The sequence below is a fragment of the Callionymus lyra genome, chromosome 9 (assembly GCF_982586985.1).
Source record: "Callionymus lyra chromosome 9, fCalLyr1.hap1.1, whole genome shotgun sequence".
NCBI classification, from domain to species: Eukaryota; Metazoa; Chordata; class Actinopteri; order Syngnathiformes; family Callionymidae; genus Callionymus; species Callionymus lyra.
The window spans coordinates 19,650,920-19,667,500 of record NC_141826.1 but is presented as its reverse complement, the minus strand read 5'-3'; the positions used below and the strand labels follow the sequence as shown (position 1 = coordinate 19,667,500).

The 16,581-nt window shown below is 44.5% G+C and overlaps 1 protein-coding gene across 1 annotated transcript in view; it reads right to left on the bottom strand.

Annotated features, from left to right (window-relative positions):
* Positions 1 to 2,796: 2,796 nt before the first annotated feature.
* LOC148072180 (protocadherin-1-like) overlaps positions 2,797 to 16,581 on the bottom strand; it is a 51,082-nt gene continuing 37,297 nt past the window's right edge. The window contains exon 5 of the mRNA XM_087798536.1: positions 2,797 to 6,588. Within this exon, the coding sequence (XP_087654662.1) occupies positions 6,176 to 6,588 (413 nt within the window). The 3' untranslated portion in view covers positions 2,797 to 6,175. The remainder of the gene's footprint in view (positions 6,589 to 16,581) is intronic.

Here is a 16,581-nt window from a genome sequence, read left to right as displayed (position 1 = left end):
ACACACTCAAACAAACACACTAAAACACTGACGGCCGCATGAACACTTAACCACACTTAAATACCTACACACACTCAAACGCATTCGAGCTGGAAAGAATATCAATGAATAAATACATACCAAAACATTTACACTAAAACACACACCTAAATACAATCTTCCTTTAAAAACACACACACACACTCGTAATCACATACACACTAAATTACATACACACACTTAAATAACACATCCACACTTAAACGCACATCCACACAAACAAATAAATACGCTTAGAAAAATAAACACCTTCATACACAAGTAAAGACACACTTCGTCTTCTTCATCTTCGTCTACGTTCTTCCTCTTCATCTTCCTCATCCTCCTCGTCTATGTTCTTCCTCTTCATCTTCCTCTTCCTCCTCGTCTATGTTCTTCCTCTTCATCTTCCTCTTCCTCCTCGTCTATGTTCTTCCTCTTCATCTTCGTCTTCCTCCTCGTCTACGTTCTTTCTCTTCATCTTCGTCTTCATTTTCGTCTATGTTCTTCCTCTTCATCTTCGTCTTCTTCATCTTCGTCTATGTTCTTCCTCTTCATCTTCCTCTTCCTCCTCGTCTATGTTCTTCCTCTTCATCTTCCTCTTCCTCCTTGTCTATGTTCTTCCTCTTCCTCCTCGTCTACGTTCTTCATCTTCATCTTCATCTTCGTCTTCGTCTTCCTCTTCGTCTTCATCTTCCTCCTCGTCTACGTTCTTCATCTTCATCTTCATCTTCATCTTCATCTTCGTCTTCGTCTTCGTCTTCGTCTTCCTCTTCGTCTTCATCTTCCTCCTCGTCTACGTTCTTCATCTTCATCTTCCTCTTCGTCTTCGTCTTCATCTTCCTCCTCGTCTACGTTCTTCATCTTCATCTTCATCTTCCTCTTCGTCTTCATCTTCCTCCTCGTCTACGTTCTTCATCTTCATCTTCATCTTCCTCTTCGTCTTCATCTTCCTCCTCGTCTATGTTCTTCATCTTCATCTTCGTCATCGGCGTTATCTTCATTTTTACCATCATCTCCATCATCTATACCTTCATCTACACTTACATACACAAGTCCACACACACTTAAACACCCATAGAAACGTAAACACACACTAAAACACACACGCTGGACTCATTGGTATGCAGTTGTTCCGAGGGAGGAAACCTGAGTGCGGAGGGTGTCGTGTGAACGTTTCATCAGACTCTCTGGTCAAGTGTTTGAACTCATGTGACCCCGAGAGTGTCACGAGTCACCCCTGAGAGTGAGACGACGACGACTCACGCTCGCGTCCCTCTTGGATCTGCAACCGGTTCGTCCTCCGGAGGCTTCGGTCTTCTCCGGTGTCGCCCTGTCCTCTTCCTCTCCTCCTCCAACCCCGATCCGGTTTCTGGCGAGCGGATCGGGTTCACGTCCGCTTCCTGTTCCGACAGCTCCTCGCCGCTCCTCGCCGGAGGACGAGCCGGCGATCGTGTTTCCGTCGCCGTCGGAAACATCGCCTGACGAGTCATCATGAGGGTACGAGGTGAAGGTCAAGGACGCGACGTTCCGATGGTGTTTGAGAAAAACAAACTGGAAAAAAAGCTGCTTGTGATGTCACTTCCTGCTGGGACTTTTCATAGACAGGAAACAAACGGAGCAGCCGATTGGTCTGGATGTATTTTATTGTAAAGCTATCAGGATAATTACAAGAGATCCTTCGACTCGCTCGGCAAAAGAACCAAACAAACACATCGTAAAGTTCAAACATGCGGATGCCGATCGCACAAACGTGTCGTCCCCCCCGAAAATTAAAAAGCTTCACAGACACGATCGACGAGATCAGGTGATCGACGAGATCAGGTGATCGACGAGATCATGTGATCGACGAGATCAGGTGATCGACGAGATCAGGTGATCGACGAGATCAGGTGATCGACGAGATCAGGTGATCGACGAGATCACGTGATCGACGAGATCACGTGATCGACGAGATCAGGTGATCGACGAGATCAGGTGATCGACGAGATCACGTGATCGACGAGATCAGGTGATCGACGACGCTCCGAGCGACGCTCCTACGTTTCAGCACTTTCTACGGAAGGAACGCGGTGGACGTCTTCGTGTTTGATATATATATACGTTTATAAACCTACACTCGCGTGTACATAGAACTGCACAGAGAACAAGCTTCACTAGACGAAGACTCCGCCCACCTCAACCTAAATAATCTACAAAAACCTCGTCGCCGCGGCGACCGGAGGGTTTTCCTCTAATGGCTTCGGTCGGAAAAAAAAACGGTAAAACGTTCGCACATTCATCGTGTTTCGTACGAGTGGAAATTATAAACACAGTCTCCGCCCACATAAGAAGAGGAACATTTCAAAACTAAAGTTCGCTGCAACGAAATCTTTTTTCTTTTTTTTTTTTCAAAATCTATCCAAAATATTTTCACGATCTTTCGGAAGATAACAACGTTATTTTAACGGAAGTTTTATCAGTGTCGCCGTATTATTGAACGGTTTTAATTGTTTTTATAATATTAATATACTAAAACAATACTTTAAAAATATACGGAGCTATTATAACAACAAATTTAGATTGAATTCAAAAGGCTAAAAATAAATAAATATTGAATTTAGATCATTTGTTTTTTAATGATTGGAACAAGAATATCAAACTCTGTGTAAAAAACGATTCATTCATTTTTTATTTTTTTTAATTCAAATTATAAAATTAAATTATTGGATAAAATGAATTAAACTTTTCACTGTATACATTATTGAATTCAATTGTTTAAAAAAAAGTGATTCGTTAAAATTAGGATTAAATTAACTTTTCAATAAAGAAATTCAAAGTTTCAACATACAAAAAGTTAAATTCAATATTCCGATGTCACTGATATACTTCCATGGATTACTATACTCGTCTGTGTCGTTGAGCTAAAACTTTAAAGACTGTAATTCGTCTTGCAAAATGCAGCACGTACAAACGCTAAGAGTACTGCTAACATTCGTGTATCGTACGTACTTATATCGTTAAAAACGTGTAGAATCTCGTAGCTTTTCTTTGTAAACATTTCAACTCGGGGCGTAGAAACGTCGCCGAGCTCTAGAAAACACAAAGCTACGACATGTGGGCGTGGCCAGAGGTGTCGGGAATAATTCGCAAAATATATGACGCTTCAAGTCACGTCATGAACGACAACGTTTTTTCAACCACATCGTGACAAATCTATCCCAGTAAGATCATCACGAATAAATTAATAAAAAAAATAGTCACTATAGGTTCCGAATTATTCAAAACTTTTCAGCAAACAAGGGAAAAACTAACGTTGCGTTTTATTAACAAACTTCGCCCGTACAGTGTACAAATGTTGGTCAGAATTCTGTAAACTTTCACATACAAATGTCGTTAAGTTAATAGTTCCCCTAGTGGCCAAAACGAGTACAAACAGACGGGCTATATTATAAAGAGTCCAACACCACTAGAAGCTTCGTTATACACAATGAAGTCTTACACCGCAATCTTTGATACACACTAAAGTGACTCAGCCTTTTTTTTTTTTTTTTTATGTTACCGAACTAATTTTCCGAACTTCCTTTTTTTAAGACACCGACGTCGCCGCGAGTCAAATCAACGTGGAATGAATCCGACAAATGGTGTTAAGCGAAAGGAAAAAATAATCACGACAAAAAATCTGTTTGCCAAAAAATATCGTGAAACCTGGATCTCAGATCTTCAGTGTGTTTGTCAAGTGTGCGATCTTTCAGGCCACGTGTGCGCTTTTTTACGTTAACGAGCGACTCCGTCCGACGTCTTCCCAGCAGGTAAAAAGGAATAAAAGTAGAATATTGATTCATGCTGCACAACTTTTGTATAATACACAACGAAAACTATAAAAATCAGTGGACGTCGCACGAGGAACCTTTTCCACTCGTGTCGGGGTCACAGCGGTGCGAGAACCTGAGGCTGCAGGGGTGCATGATGGGAGTTCAGATCATGTGATTAACATTTTTCTTGAGGCTCCGACGTTTTCCTTTTCACGATTTTTGTTTACAAAAAAAAAAAAAATCTATCAACAATTTAAATATAAACTCTTTTTCGTCAGCGTTTTAATCTCCACGCGAGTCGTCGTCGCTCGGGTGGAGTCGAGTCGACGCGAGGTTCCGCTGCTGCTGGAGCGAGACGAGTCGGTTCCACGAGCTCCGGGTCTCAAGTTCAGTCCGACACACACTTCAAAAAACGCACAATGACTTTGTGTGTGAGGAGCCCGAGGGGCGAGGTGACCCGCGCACACACACACACACACATACAGGTCATAGGTTCTAGTAATCTGAGGCTAATTGAGGTCAAACATTTCAGCTCGTAGTCGACCTCCGACCTCTCTTCATGTCTGCTGATGCAGCAGTTCTGGCCACAGTGAGGAGTCGGTTCTGTAGCCCGACCTCACAGGAGTCCGCTCGTCAACTTGAACTTTTGTGTGATCGTTGTTGAATTGTTGTTAAACTGTCATTGAATTGTTGTCGTGCTGTCGTCTGAATGTTGTTTATTCGTCGTTGATTGTTGTTGTCTTTTTTTTTAATAATTGTTGAACTGTTTGTTGAAATGTTGTTTAATTGTTGTAAAAAAATATATATATATATTTTAGAATTTTTGTTGAACTTTAAATTCAGTTGAATTGTTGTCAAACTGTATTTGAATTGTTGTCATACTTTTGTCTGAATGTTGAAAATTTGTTGTTAAATGTTGTTGAATTGATGTCCTAATATTTTCAAAATTTGGTTAATTTGACTTAAAACATTTGTTGATTGTTGTCGTACTGTTTGTTAAAATGCTGTTCATTTATTGTCAGACTGTTGTTGAATTGTTGTCAAATTGTTGTTGAAATGTTGTTAAATTTTTGTCGTAATGTTGTAAATTTGTTGTAAAACTGTTGTTGAATGATTGTCGGAATATTTTCTAATTGTTGTTAATTGGTCTTCAAACATTTATTGACTGTTGTCATACTGTTTTTTAAATGTTGTTAATTTGTCATCAAACTGTTGTTGAATTGTTGTCGTAATGTTTTCTAAATGTTATTTATTTGTCTTCAAACGAATGTAGAAATGTTCAATTTTTTTGTCGTAATGTTGGAAATTTGTCTTAAAACGGTTGCTGAATTGTTGTCATACTGTTTTTTAAATGTTGTTATATTATTTTTAAACTGTTGTTGACATGTTGTTAATTTGTCGTCAAACTTTTGTTGAATTGTTGTCATAATGTTTTCAACATGTTGTTAATTTGTCGTCAAACTGTTGTTGAAATGTTGTTACATTTTTGTCGTAATGTTGTAAAATTGTTGTAAAACTGTCGTTGAATTGTTGTCGTACTGTTTGGTAAATGTTGTTGAACTGTTTTCGAAAACGTTGTTTATATTTATTAAACTGTTGCCAAAATGTTGTTGAATTATCGTCAAAATTTTGTTGAATTATTGTATAAATGTAGTTGAATTATCGTCAAAATCTCGTCAAAACATTGTCGAACTGCAGCCGAACTCTTCTGCTACGATGTAAACTTCCAACGAACATGGTTGGAGGACACTTTCAGTCGTGAGTCGGTTCAGACGTGTTACTTCGGTCACGGATCCTCAGACTCCACGTGTCACGCGGGTCATGTGACTCTGACTCCACCTCCTCAGAACCACTTCCTGTCTCTCCCGACCGAGCGATAACATCGTTGTGCTCACCGAGAAATAATTTACAAAAGCACGTGGCCCCGCCTCCTGAGAGAAGACCCTGTCGATCGTTTGAACCGGTATTTTACTCAAAGAAGTCGCGACGAAACTGAAAAAAACGGGAAAGTGTTTTAAAACGCGGCACCGGTGGTGATGCTCAAGAATTCCTGCAGAGGGCGTCGTCGCTCCAAACATGCGAAAGAATCCGGCGAAAAGTCAACGTGTCCGTCGGTGGTAAGTATTTACATCTGTACAGAACCGGAACCTTCCGGGGGCGGCCGGAGAGGTTCCGAGACACGAGTCACGATTTTACATTCCGTCCACACTGATGTCACTCACTCTATGTTACATCTGATTGGTCGAGGGGCCGGTGGGCGGGGCTAAAGCCTTCGTCACAGGGAAGGTGCTGCGAGTAGGTAGGCACAGGGCAGTGAGGGGGCGATGGTTGGGGGGAGGTCGTTGGGGGTCGATGGGCGGGGCTCACAGGTAGATCTCCCTCTTGGAGGTCTGGCCGGTCGGGGTGTTCGCGGAGTGGTACTCGGACGTCTGACTCAGCGGGATGTCCTCCCTCCCACAGTCTTTCCCTGACGGGTCGGCGGCGAGCGGGTAGGCACTGCTGTAGGGCGCCATGAAGCGCATGCTAGCCACCTTGGAGACGCCGCCGCCGCCGCCGCCGCCGCCGCCACCGCCACGCTCCTCCGCGATGGGGGGTTTGGGGCTCCCGTTGGCCAGAGGCTGGTCCGCCCCGTCCGTCTCCTGGTAAGGCACGAAGGTGGAGAGCTTGGGCATGGGGGACTGCTGCCCGGGCATCCAGCACGAGTCCGAGTGGCCGAACTCGGTGCACTCGCGCGTGCAGTTGCCCGTCATCGCCACGTCCGGGAGAGGCCGGAGGTCTGCAGGGGAGAAAGGGAGGGAGAGAGAGAGAGAAGGAGGTGAAGTGACGACACCAAACATCAGACCAACAATCATTAGAGTAAAAAAAAACAACTCTGAATCATCGACAAAACTCACTTTTTCCCTCAAGATATTTTTTACGTTGTCGCACGACCTGAAGGTTGTGACACTGACAGGAAGTGACAGATGGACGGAGGAGGCGAAAGGGGTGAGGGGGGGGGAGGGGTGGAGAGGTGAGGTGAGGGGGGGGCAGAGTTTGCATTTTCAACAACCTGAGAAAGGTCAGCGATGGAAGCCGAAATATCAGCGCCAGGACTAACCTTTCCTCGGAGCGTGACATTAGATCACTCTGTGTTGGGGGGGGGGGGGCGTCTGTGTGCGTCGGAGGGGATGAAATGGCGAGGGGAGGGGGGGTGTTGGGGTGCAGATGTGTGTGCGTTGGGGGGGTTAAGAGTTGGGGGCACTGGGAATTATTTCCCAAAATGCCCCCTGTGCTTCATGCATAATTGAAATCCATTGTGTGCGTGAGAGTGTGTTTGAGTGTGTGTGTAAGTGTGTGTGTGTGTGTAGGTGTGTGCATGTGTGTGTGTGTGTGTGTGTGTGTGTGTGTGCGGGGGTGTGTGTGTGTGTGTGTGTGTGAGCCTCCTGCTGACACAACGTTCAGAGGCGAAGCGTTTATTAAAGCTCTGCTCTGAACTTTACATTTTTGCAAGCACCTCGCTTTTGCATGGGAAGTGCTTAAAGACTGAAAATCCAGCAGCCGTGAGAAAACTCAGCACTCACCCGGATTATAACACACTCTACACACTATCACACACACTCTACACACACACTCTACACACATGCACACACGATCACACACACTCTACACACACAATCACACACATGCACACACACACTCTACACACACATGCACACACAATAACACACACTCTACTCACACAATCAAACACACATGCACACACAATCACACACACTCTACACATAATCACACACACAATCACACACACTCTCACAAACACAATAACACACACTGTACATACACAATCACCAATCACACACACATATTCTCACACACAATCGAACAGACATGCATGCACACACAATGATACACACAGTACCACACACTCACACACACATGCACACACCCTCACAAACACAATAACACACACTCACACACACAATCACAAGGATGCACACACAATAGCACACTCTCACACAGAATAACACACACACAACCACATGCATAAAACACACGATCGCACACCTTCAATCACACAATCACATACATGCACTTACACACACACATTTTTACTCCCAGACACATACACACACACACACACATGAATACACTCACTCACACAAATACACACCAACAATACTCACTCTCTCATACACAGACCAAACATAAAAGTACATGCACACAAACTTACACACACACATATATGACTGTGTGTGGATCGGAGTTGTGTAGACGCAGCATTAGAGTTGTGTACTGACACAGATCGAGAGATGATTTTGAACAACAACACAACGGTGACCCTGAAGGTTCACGAAGATGAAATAAAACACCAGCATCACGAGAGGTTCCTCCGCCAGGAGGCAGCACAGCGAAGCACGTGTGCCGTCACTTTGTGTAACAAAAGTCAAACTTTCTTTTTTAATCAAAGTCGCTCTCTTTGTCTCCCCCCTCCCCCCCCGTTTATCTCCCCCTCTGACCCCCCAGTCGGCCGCGGTGCTCTAATTAAACTCTGCAGATTAGAACTTTGTCGTGTCAGTCTTTATTCACGCTTAAACAACTTATTACTTCCTTCTGCTCTTTTTTACCAAATTAAATTAGCCGGCAATTAATTAATCGACACAGAGCAGGAACCAGGGCGGGGGGGGGGGGTGAAGGGGGGGGCGGGTCTTTCACGAAGATGTCAGTCATCAAGTGGATTATTTCGAGCCTCTTCCTCACACATCACCTGCGACGCACACACACACACACACTCCTCGCGGAGTTTGTCAATTTGTCGTCGCGTCAGAAGTTGTGTGTCGGTTAAACTCGTGAACAAACGCGTCGCGATCACAGGCGGCGTCGCCGAAGACGCCGCACTTGGCTCTTATTTTGAAAGGTCAGAGGTCGCCGGGAACCGTTTTAAGTGTTCAGATTTAAAGTGACAAGCCGGAGCGGGGAGCGACGTCGTCGCCGTCGTCACGACGACAAATCATCCGACGCCAAAAATCGACACGTCTTCATCTCCGCACCGACTTCGCCGACTGTCTCCGTGTTTTTCTGTCATCAAACGCCGGCGGTTTGAAGGCTTCCTGTTTACGCCAAGTCAGCGCGTTCATCACACAGGAAGCCCCCCGAAATTCAAGTGACCCCCCCCCCCCTCATGTGACAGACACGACGTTGTAAATAACATCAACTGGATCTGAACACGAGAAGATCTGAGCAGGACGGAATTAGCAACGAGTGAAGAACACGTCAATTATTAATAGTGCACACACACACTCAGACGCACACTCAGACGCACACTCAGACGCACACTCGGACACACTTAAACGTAAAAACACCCAAACTCTTTAAAAACACTCATGCAAAATCGCACAAACTCTCAAAAACACTCAAAATTGCACTTACTTGCCAAATACACTTACACACTTTCACTCACCCAAAAACACACAATTACACTAACTCGCAAAGTACATCAACACACTTTCACTCACCCAAAAACTCACAATTACACTGACTCGCCAAATACACTTACACACTTTCACTCACCCAAAAACACACAATTACACTAAGTCCCCAAATACACTAACACACTTTCACTCACCCAAAAAAACACAATTACACTAACTCGCAAAATACATCAACACACTTTCACTAGTGCAAACACACACACAATTACACTAACTTGCCAAATACACTTACACACTTTCACCCACCCAAAAACACACAATTACACTAACTCCCCAAATACACTTACACACTTTCACTCACCCAAAAAAACACAATTACACTAACTCGCAAAATACATCAACACACTTTCACTAGTGCAAACACACACAATTACACTAACTTGCAAAATACACTTACTCACTTTCACTCACCCAAAAACACACAATTACACTGACTCGCCAAATACACTTACACACTTTCACTCACCCAAAAACACACAATTACACTAACTCCCCAAATACACTTACACACTTTCACTCACCCAAAAAAACACAATTACACTAACTCGCAAAATACATCAACACACTTTCACTAGTGCAAACACACACACAATTACACTAACTTGCAAAATACACTTACACACTTTCACTCACCCAAAAACACACAATTACACTAACTCGCCAAATACACTTACACACTTTCACTCACCCAAAAAAACACAATTACACTAACTCGCAAAATACACTTACACACTTTCACTCACCCAAAAAAACACAATTACACTGACTCGCAAAATACATCAACACACTTTCACTCACCCAAAAACTCACAATTACACTGACTCATAAACACACTCTTGCACACCCATAATAACACAATCTCTCAAACACACTCATATAGATTCACTCAAATACACACACGACACAAACTCTCAAACACAAATACACTTGTGCAAAAACTATCAAACAAAAATACACTCACATACGAATTAACGCAAAACACAATAAAAAAAAACTCATTAACAGACTCACACACACAACTATAAACAGATTCATACAAGTACACACCCAAGCAAACACACTCTTACTCACACCTTATAAGTAATTTATTTCTATTATTAATACTATTGTAATTGTAATTTTTATTTTAACTTTTGCATCATTGAATTGTGTTATTGTGTATTTGTGTGTAGGAATCATAAGTGGTTGTTATTTGTTCGTAAACAAAGAGGAACTGAAACAGCTTTATTTGTTTTGTCTGACAGCTGCCCGTCACAGTGACGGACAGACGTTCAAGTGCGTCAGGGACCGCAGGAATGTGTGTGTGTGTCACTAGAATGTGTGTGTGTGTCACTGTTCTCTCGGCGCAGACCCACACGAGTACCCCCGGTCACGATGAGGCTCGGGGGGTCGCGCGACAAAAAAAACGGTGGCGTCCAGAAGAAGACGACAGGAAGTCTGTTGCGTCTTGTCCCACATGTGGCAGTCGCCGTGACAACAACTCCAATTGAAAGTAAATCCCCCCCCCCGTCCTCCTCCTCCCCCCCGTCCTCCCCCCCGTCCTCCCCCCCACCCTCCCCCCTCCTCCCCCGCGCAGTAATCGGCCTCCTGGATCAGGTTCAGCCGCTGCAGGAGGAGACGCCGACAAAAGCCGCAACATAAAAACGAAATAAATAAATTTGATTTCATTTTTCCGCCGCCTGAGGAGAGAGACCTCGTTACACATGCAAATGAGATCTCCCCCCCCGCCTCACCCGCTCTCCCCCGCTCCTCACCCACGCACACACGGAGTCGGCCAAGGATCCGCTTACAAAAGAGATACTATGAAGGGGCTTTAAGGCCCGGGACGGCGTCCAGCAGAGACTCAGACGCCAGCGGGCCTGATTGAAATCGGTGGCGTCGGCGCGAGGAGACGACGGGTAGGTTCTTGACCCGGTAGATGGTTCTGAATCACGTGACCTCGCCCGGTCCAGGTGTCACGTGACCGGCGTGAAGACCCTCGCCACTCGGGGGGGGGAGGAGGGTGTGAGGCTCCGCTGGCGACCGGAGGACGGCGAGGACGATTTCACGCTTCGCTCCGAAAAACACCGATGACGCTTAATACGAGGCCGTGAAGGAGCTGAGAGGAAGGGGGGAGGAAGGGGGGAGGAAGGGGGGGGGAAGGGGGGAGGAATGAATTCCACACGACGACGGCACACGAGCCGGGGTACCCGGAGTAGCGCGAGCCGCGCAGCAAAAAAGTCTAAAAGAAAGTTCCGAAGGGAAACTCACGCACAGACTTGTGGCGAGGGGTCAAAGGTCAACAGGAAGTGCTGGTGTTTGACCAGAGAACTGGAGCAGAAGAATATCTGGCCTCTGGACAACACACACACTCATGTCCCCCTGAACACGTCTGACACACACACACAGGAGTGATGTGATGTGATATGAAGGTCGGTCCAGTGGGGGCGCCGTTCTCCCCCCCCCGACACCAGTGGACACTGATGTCGTTGATGCTCGATTTTTTCACGCACACACACAATTCAGAAAACACACAAACAGATACACATTATTCTTACACATGTTTTCTCACACACATATACACATGCATATGTACACAAACACAATTATACACACAGGTGTATACACACGCACTATTGCACTCACACACCCTCGCACACCCTCACACATGCATACACACAATCACACATACACACAATCACACGTACACACAATCACACATACACACAAAACACACTCACAAGTTTCAACATATGTTTAAACACACATATGTACACAAACACAATTATACACACAGGTGAGTAAAAAATATACCTGTAGGCAAACCTAAAAATGCATGTATACACACACACAATTCAAAACACAACCACACCACACACAAATGATACACTGACACCCAAACACAAATGGACTCAACACACATGAAACACACATTCATACACAAACATACACAATTATACACATAAGGATATACACTCACACATACTTGAAAACTTAACACACATATACACACAAACGCATGCTCTTAAACATGTGTATGTATATACTCATGTGCATTGTTATGCACACACACATACACACACACACTTGTATAAGTGTTTACTCATCTCTTCTTCATGAAGGCGTGTGTGTGAATTTGTGAATATATTTTGTGTGTCAAACTGTGTTGATCATTGCTCAAGTCATAATGATGCCTCAAAATGTGTGTGTGTGTGTGTGTGTGTGTGTGTGTGTGTGTGTGTGTGTGTGTGTGTGTGTGTGTGTGTGTGTGTGTGTGTGTGTGTGTGTATGTGTGTGTGTGTGTGTATGTGTAACATTAAAGTGCAGCTCCGCTGACCCATGTTCGCCTTGTGTGTTTTTATCTCTGTGTGTGTGTGACCCGAATTGTAAATACAGCATGCAGCTCTGAGCCGAGCGCTACCTTCTGTGTGTGTGTGTGTGTGTGTGTGTGGGTGGGTGTGTGAAAGTGTGTGTGTGAGTGTGAGAGAGTTATGAATTATGAGCAGCAGCCTCAGTCTGACCCGGACTGTTCATGGACTTGTGTATCTTGCATATCAATGTGTGTTATCTAATGAATATGTGTGTGTGTCGGTGTGTGTGTGTGTGTGTGTGTGTTGGTGTCGGCCATGACCACGGGGTTAATTGAGGGGAGGGCCTCTAAACTGTTGCCCATGGAGATGTGGCCCCCACTTTTTATCTCATTGTATATTCTGAACCACAAGTACAACAAACAAACCCACTTAAATGTGAACTGAGGATGAGGAGGGAGGCGAGAAGGTGAGTCAGGAGGAGGAGGAGGAGGAGGAGGAGGGAGGATGGAGGGTCCCCTGCCTGTTGAGGAGCTGGATCAGCAGCGAGGAGTCTCCACAACTTAATCTGGACACACACAGAGAAGCAGAAGATGGAGGATCAACGACTTGATACTCCCTCTGCTTCCTCTTCACTGAGCTTATCGCCAGTTCATAGAAGAAGCTACTGATGTAGCATGTATCCAGTTCATAGAAGAAGCTGTTGGTGCAGCATGTATCCAGTTCATAGAAGAAGCTGTTGGTGCAGCATGTAGCCAGCTCATAGAAGAAGCTACTGGTGTAGCATGTATCCAGTTCATAGAAGAAGCTACTGGTGTAGCATGTATCCAGTTCATAGAAGAAGCTACTGATGTAGCATGTAGCCAGTTCATAGAAGAAGCTACTGGTGTAGCATGTATCCAGTTCATAGAAGAAGCTGTTGGTGCAGCATGTAGCCAGCTCATAGAAGAAGCTACTGGTGTAGCATGTATCCAGTTCATAGAAGAAGCTACTGATGTAGCATGTAGCCAGTTCATAGAAGGAGCTACTGATGTAGCATGTAGTTGGTTCATAGAAGAAGCTACTGGTGTAGCATGTAGCTAGTTCATAGAAGAAGCTACTGATGTAGCATGTAGCCAGTTCATAGAAGAAGCTACTGATGTAGCATGTAGTTGGTTCATAGAAGAAGCTACTGGTGTAGCATGTAGCCAGTTCATAGAAGGAGCTACTGATGTAGCATGTAGTTGGTTCATAGAAGAAGCTACTGGTGTAGCATGTATCCAGTTCATAGAAGAAGCTACTGATGTAGCATGTAGCCAGTTCATAGAAGGAGCTACTGATGTAGCATGTAGTTGGTTCATAGAAGAAGCTACTGGTGTAGCATGTAGCTAGTTCATAGAAGAAGCTACTGATGTAGCATTTAGCCAGTTCACAGAAGAAGCTACTGATGTAGCATGTAGTTGGTTCATAGAAGAAGCTACTGGTGTAGCATGTAGTTGGTTCATAGAAGAAGCTACTGATGTAGCATGTAGCCAGTTCATAGAAGGAGCTACTGATGTAGCATGTAGCCAGTTCATAGAAGAAGCTACTGATGTAGCATTTATCTAGTTCATAGGAGAAGCTACTGATGTAGCATTTATCTAGTTCATAGGAGAAGCTACTGATGTAGCATGTAGGTGGTTCATAGAAGAAGCTACTGATGTAGCATGTAGGTGGTTCATAGAAGAAGCTACTGATGTAGCATGTAGTTGGTTCATAGAAGAAGCTCCTGGTGTAGCATGTAGCCGGTTCATAGAACTAGCTACTGATGTAGCATGTAGCCGGTTCATAGAACTAGCTACTGGTTTAGCATGTAGCTAGTTAAGAATGACGCTAATATTTTTGCATGTAGTCAATTTAATTTAGGATCTTAACACACTTCATCAGCTCTATGAACCCAGAGAGTGACTTGGGGTGAATGGTGTGTTTTCGGGAAAATAAGTCATTCATCTTGATAGTGTCCTGATAGTGACATCACTTCCTGCTTGTTGAAGTGGATTAATTGACAGAAGAAACTTCCTCAGAACCATCTGCAAAGTCTTGTATGTCGATCGTCTCCCTTTTCGTTCGTTTGTTTGTCTGTGAGCATTTCCTCCAGGTACTCCAGCTCCTCTACACTGGCTCCTCCACATACTCCAGCTCCTCTACACTGGCTCCTCCAGGTACTCCAGCTCCTCTACACTGGCTCCTCCACATACTCCAGCTCCTCTACACTGGCTCCTCCAGGTACTCCAGTGTCCCAGAGTGTCAACACCAGTGCAGTAGTTTGAGTCCGGGTCGGATGATGATGAGTGCTGGGAGTCTGAGACTAACTCCATCAACACCCTGAACGCCACCGAGACTGTGAGAGTGTGTGTGTGAGTGTGTGAGTGTGTGAGTGTGTGAGTGTGTGAGTGTGTGATTGTGTGTGTCTACATCTTCGTGCGATCAGGTCACTGCTTTGAAGAAGTGGTGAGAAAGTGATGTTGTTTATCATGGTCGTAATTAAAACCTGCTGCTCAGTTTAATTAAAATATAACAGCAGCTCTAACACACATACACCCTGACACAGACTCACACAATCAGAAACACACACACTCACTGACATGCACTTACACACTGACACGGTCTCTCACACAAACAAAAACACACTGACACAGACTCACACAATCAGAAACACACACACTCACTGACATGCACTTACACACTGACACGGTCTCTCACACAAAAAAACACACTGACACAGACTCACACAATCAGAAACACACACACTCACTTACATGCACTTACAAACTGATACAGTCTCACACACAAACAAAAACACACTGACTCGCCCAATCAGCAACACACACACTGACATGGATCTACACACTCAGAAACACACACACTCTGACTTGGACTTTCACACTCAGAAACACACACACTCACTGACAAAGTCTCACACACAAACAAAAACACACTGACATGGACTTGCACACTCAGAAACACACACTCTTAGAAACACACACATTGCAATGCACTTAGAACACACACTCACTGACAAAGTCTTACATACACACAAAAAACACATTGGCATAGATAGACACAATCCAAGCATTAATCAAAATTCACACACACACTAAAAAACACACACTGAAACAGACTTACACAATCAGACACACTCACTGAATAGGACTCCAAAAAACACACACACACAAACACAATTAGTGATACTGTCTCACACACTCAGAAACGCACCGTTTGACACACACACATTTCCATAATGATACAGTCTCACACACTCAGAAACGCACAGTTTGACACACACACACACTTCTATAATGATACAGTCTCACACACCCATAAATGCACAGTTTGACACACACACACGCACACACACACCCCCACACACTTTCATAATGATACAATCTCACACACTCAGAAACGCACAGTTTGACACACACACACACACACTTCCATAATGATACAGTCTCACACACTCAGAAACGCACAGTTTGACACACACACACACACTTCCATAATGATACAATCTCACACACTCGGAACACACATCTTCACACACACTCAGTCACGAGTCGTGCTTCACAGCAGGTTGTGTGCGTCGAGCTAATGACGTTCATCCAGAGAAATCCGAAGCAGGATCTTCACACTCGTTAACATCTCATGGCAAACATCAGCGTGACAAACACCCTCACGAGTGTGCAGCGACCACGGCGTCACAGTGCCACAGGAGTGAGACCGAATTAACACGTACTTCCGGTGAAACACAAAAACGTTGACGAGTTTTTATTGTCAGAAAACTTTGGAATACAAAGTACATTCATGGAAGTTCCAATCGACGTGTCCGACAGACCAGCGACCGCTTCGGCAACAACGCACAACACTACACACCTGCCACCGACACACACACGGCCGCGCGACCAACACTCTGCACCAAATCATATCACATGACTGGATTAAACCGCCGTCGTCGTTGTTGTGTTCCTCGGGGTTCGAGGCTGAGTGAGATGTAATACC